This window comes from Mchenga conophoros, linkage group LG23 (genome assembly GCF_057382185.1).
Source record: "Mchenga conophoros isolate Kocher_MC1m ecotype Shallow Benthic linkage group LG23, M_conophoros_male_GT1.1, whole genome shotgun sequence".
Lineage (NCBI taxonomy): Eukaryota > Metazoa > Chordata > Actinopteri > Cichliformes > Cichlidae > Mchenga > Mchenga conophoros.
Window position 1 is genome coordinate 54,714,275 of NC_140547.1, and position 5,000 is coordinate 54,719,274.

The 5,000-nt window shown below is 43.4% G+C and overlaps 1 protein-coding gene across 1 annotated transcript in view; it reads right to left on the reverse strand.

Annotated features, from left to right (window-relative positions):
- Positions 1–2,402: 2,402 nt before the first annotated feature.
- Positions 2,403–5,000, reverse strand: part of LOC146548401 (histone-arginine methyltransferase CARM1-like) — a 22,251-nt gene continuing 19,653 nt past the window's right edge. The window contains exon 13 of the mRNA XM_085265055.1: positions 2,403–2,535. Coding sequence (XP_085121181.1) covers positions 2,403–2,535 — 133 coding nt within the window. The remainder of the gene's footprint in view (positions 2,536–5,000) is intronic.

Genomic DNA, 5,000 nt, shown 5'->3' on the forward strand with positions numbered 1-5,000 from the left:
AGGGTGCTGGACTTGGGGTGAAACCCTCCATGCATGGTAAGGAGCTTTCTTGTCTTTATGTCAGTGGCTTCTATCTCCTCCTTTGGCCAGCCTATTACCCCAGCAGGGTACCTGATCACGGGCAGGGCGTACGTGTTGATGGCCCGGATCTTGTTCTTACCATTCAGCTGACTCCTCAGGACTTGCCTGACCCTCTGCAGGTACTTGGTGGTTGCAGCTTTTCTAGCGGCCTCGTCATGGTTCCCATTCGCCTGCGGGATCCCCAAGTACTTGTAACTGTCCTCTATGTCTGCAATGTTGCCTTCTGGTAGTTCAATCCCCTCAGTTCTGACTACCTTCCCTCTCTTTGTTACCATCCGACTACACTTCTCCAGTCCGAACGACATTCCAATGTCATTGCTGTATAGCCTGGTAGTGTGGATCAGTGAATCGATGTCTCGTTCACTCTTGACATACAGCTTGATGTCATCCATGTACAGGAGGTGGCTGACAACTGCTCCGTTCCGTAGTCGGTATCCGTAGCCAGTCTTGTTAATGATCTCACTGAGGGGGTTCAGGCCTATGCAGAACAGCAGTGGGGACAGAGCATCTCCTTGGTAGATCCCGCACTTGATGGTGACTTGTGCTATGGGCTTGGAGTTGGCCTCTAGTGTTGTACGCCACATCCCCATTGAGTTCCTGATGAAGGCTCTTAGGGTCCCATTGATCTTGTACAATTCTAGGCATTCCAGTATCCAGCTGTGGGGCATTGAGTCATAGGCCTTCTTGTAATCAATCCAGGCAGTGCACAGGTTGGTCAGTCTGGTCTTGCAGTCTCGGCTGATTGTTCTGTCTACCAGTAGCTGGTGTTTTGCGCCTCTGGTATTCTTGCCAATTCCTTTCTGTGTCCCGCTCATGTATTGACCCATGTGCCTGTTCATCTTAGCCGATATGATGCCTGACAGGAGCTTCCATGTAGTACTGAGGCAGGTTATTGGTCGGTAGTTGGAGGGGACCGGTCCCTTCTTGGGGTCCTTGGGGATCAGGACCGTCCGGCCTTCAGTTAGCCATTCCGGGTGTCTCTCGTTAACTAGCAGCTGGTTCATTTGTGCTGCCAGATGCTCGTGGAGTGCAGTTAGCTTCTTCAGCCAGTAGGCGTGAACCATGTCGGGCCCTGGTGCTGTCCAACTCTTCATACTGGAGACCCTTTCTTGGATATCTGCCACTGTGATGGTTACTGGACCCTGTTCAGGGAGGTCGCTGTGGTCTGCCCTCAGATCCTCTAGCCACTGAGCATTGCCGTTATGGGTTGCATCCTTCTCCCATATGCTCTTCCAGTATTGCTCCGTCTCCAGCCTTGGTGGTGCTGTTCTCTTATTGTTGCCTTGCCACTGAGAGTACACCTTTGCTGGTTCTGTGGAGAACAGCTGGTTTATTCTCCTTCCTTCTGTCTCTCTGGTGTACCTCCTCAAGCGGCTGGCCAAGGCTGTGAGTCTTTGCTTGGCAGTTTCCAAGGCCTCAGGTATGGACAGCTTGCTGTATTTCTTAGGCATCTTATTCGTCGCACCTTTCTGCAACTCCGTTAGTTGGCTAACCTCTCTCCGTGCTACTTTGATCTTGCCCTCTAGCCTCCTTCTCCATGGAGGGTACTGCCCCTTGTGGCTGTTCAACTTGTAGCCAAGCATCTCACTAATCACTGCTGCCGTATTGTAGATCAGCTTGTTAGTGTCGGTAATCGTGGTTGTAGGTATTGCCCGTAGTGTATGGAGTTAAATCAGGGCCATAATGTTTATGTAGTTAAAAGAAAAATTTGAAATCGAAAATATGTAAACTGAAAGCAAAAGTCACATTTTTAGAGTGAACTTCGAAAAAGAAAGAGTTGGATTTAAAATAAAATCAAACGTTTTGAATATTTGTATTAACTGAAAACCCAATGGTTCTTTTATCTATAATTTCTCTAAGTAAACTTTATTTAAAATTTTTCAGTAATCTTTTTTTCATTATTATTATTTTTAAAAAATCTATTCAGTCTCAGATTACATTTTTTCAGATTCAGATCTTTTAAATTAATGTACAAAAAAAAATCTTCAGGTTCGGATTTTTCTCTCAGCTTCAATTTTTTTTTATTCACTTTCAGATCTCTATTTTTCAGTTACAGACTTTTGGCCCTGTTTTGGCCTGGTGGGCGTGGCTACACAGAGAGGGGCGGGGAATCATGAGTGACAGCAGACCGCTGCAGGCTCAAGATGGTCCATTTTTCATGTTGCCTTCAGGAAACCTGGGAATGAACATAATTTATCAAACACCTCCTGCACTGTATTATTTGATAATGTTTAGAAAACATGTCATGCATAACTGCTAAAACTCAGTTACTAAAGCTCTTTCAAGCAGTAATGTGTACAAATTACGCCGTAACTGATCAATTATGAGACGTTTTCCCAGCCACTACGTGAGAAGTGGTCATTTCCCATGCTCTCAAAGTAGCGCGCATTGTATCGGGTGGGGGCTGCTTTTAACTTGTCCCTCAGTGAACGATGGCGTCGTCTTCCAACAACACTGCTGGCGCGAACAATCAGGTGAGTGTTTAAGTTTGGAACAATTACACTGCAGTCTGTGAATACTACGAATTTAAGAAGTGGCTTAGCTGCTCCTAAATTAAATACAAAGAATTTTACGTTACTTCACTAACTTTGTTGTTCTCCAAGCTTACAGATCAACTAGGACGTAAGTTTCAGCCGAAAATGATAGCGAGGCGTTTCTGTTGAGCTAGCATTTCAGCAAAAAACGTTATAAAATAAAAAAACAGAATAGCCGAAAAATTAACCGTAACAATAGCCACTTCTTAAATTAGGGTTAGGGTTAGGGTTAGGGTTAGGGTTAGGGGTTAGGGTTAGGGGTTAGGGTTAGGGGTTAGGATGAGTGTTTGGGCCCCTCCTCCAATTGGAGGCGGGCGGTGCACGGGCCATCCCTCGGTAAGGGGCCTGGACCTTGGATTGTCCACGGCGTCCGCCATGGCGCACCAGGGTCCAGTCAGAAGTCCATCCAACCATGGTGAGTTGGATGGAGGCAAGTGTTTTTTTAATTGGTTTTTCTACCAAAGTTTAAATTAAATTTTTAAAGTAAATTTTTAAAGCTTTAACTTAAATATGTAATTTTTAACTTAAATTTTTAAAGAAATAAAATAAAAAAATGAATTGGTTTTGAAAAAAACCTTTTAGTTATTAAAGAAAAAAGAAATCAAATTTTAATAGGCCAAATAAATGAATTTGTGTGCCTATGTGGCAACGTTTCGACCTGTGAAGGTCTTCTTCAGGCCAGGCACACAGAAAAACAAATGAAAAACAGGCTTGCTCTCAGAGGTCTGCTCTGTCCGATGGCTTGGAATGAAATGAGCAGCGAGTGCCTTCCCCTTCTATTTATACCCTCCCACTTTTTTCCAGTTTGAATTTAGTTTTAGAAAGCCAAATTAGTGTTTTTACCCTTTCGCTTTTAATTTTTCGAATAGAATTTTTACAAATGTATTTTTTAATCACTCCTCACTGGCAAAAACATATTTTTAGAAAGATTTTAACTTTTTAACCATGTAAATAATTTATAATCGTAGAAACAATTTTTTAACCACATTTAACCATGTCTACTGTATTTTTTTATTATTGTGTATGTAGTATCTTGTTGTAAGTCATGAATTGAGTGTTTTTAATTAATTGTAAATAATTTTTATCCAGTAATTAGGGTTAGGGCCAAATCAAAAAATATGTAATTATGAATTATGAACCCAATTAATTAGGGTTAAGGCCAGAACATCAAGTGGTTAGGGTTTGTCACGTGGGTTGGGGCTAAAGTAAGGAATAGGGTTGGGGCCAGATTAAGGTTAATTAGGTTAGGGTTAGGGCCAGATTAATGGAGTGGTAGGGGGTTAGGGGTTAGGGGGGTTAGGGTTAGGGTTAGGGTTAGGGTTAGGGTTAGGGTTAGGGGTTAGGGTTAGGGGTTAGGGTAGGGGTTAGGGGGTTAGGGTTAGGGTTAGGGGGTTAGGGGTTAGGGGGTTAGGGGTTAGGGTTAGGGTTAGGGGTTAGGGGGGGTTAGGGTTAGGGGTTAGGGTTAGGGTTAGGGTTAGGTTAGGGGCCTATTGATCTTGTACAGTCACTGTTGTGAGTCCGGTGCACTGGCAACAGCTGCCTGGTCACTGTCACTCATGTCTCACCCCTTGTGGCAAACCAGTCTATTATCACTCTCATTAGAAGAAGAAAATTTCAATTGAAGACACAATATTCTTTTTTTTGCCCCAGCATGTACCTCTCCAGCTTTTATTGTCATGTCAAGAGTCTCACAAAACAGCAATAATTGTCAATACAATTGAAAGGAAGCAATTCAGACTGCGTTCAGGCCCCGTGGATGTTGAGTTCGCAGTCTGGAAATCCACAATCTCTCATATCTCCTCCTCTGGCCCTCCGTCCATGTCGCACAGGTTTGAAGTCCCGTTATACTCAGATGTTGTAATGTGTGAATTTGGAAATGCAATACTAGTGGAGTGTCCAGTCCATTCCTCTCAATATTGTAAATATGTTGTTTTAACCTCTCCAACAGAGTTTGACCTGTTTCACCCACATAGAGTAGACCACATTCTTCGCAACAGATGCAATAAACGATGTTGCTCGTGTTTAGGGACATTCTCTGTAAGATGGGTGCCCCTATTTTCCCATAAGGATTATACAAGAACCGTTTCGGTTTAAAGGCCCAATGATTGGGTTTCCCCGATCTTATACGTCTCATCTGTTCTGGCAACTTGGCCCTGACGAGCATATCTCTCAGATTCTTGTTCCTCCTGTGGGCTGAAATCACTCTGCAGTCTTGGAGTCGTATCAAACCAGAGGTGTATTTCTTAAAGTTTGTTTTGAGTTGATGATGCAATGGTAGATGAGAACGCGAGTAAGTGGTAACTAGTGGCATAAGTCTATTCTGTTCTCCCTGTTGTATCTGATTTTGAGTCTGATTTCCCCTCATTGCATTAGAGTTTAGTCCAG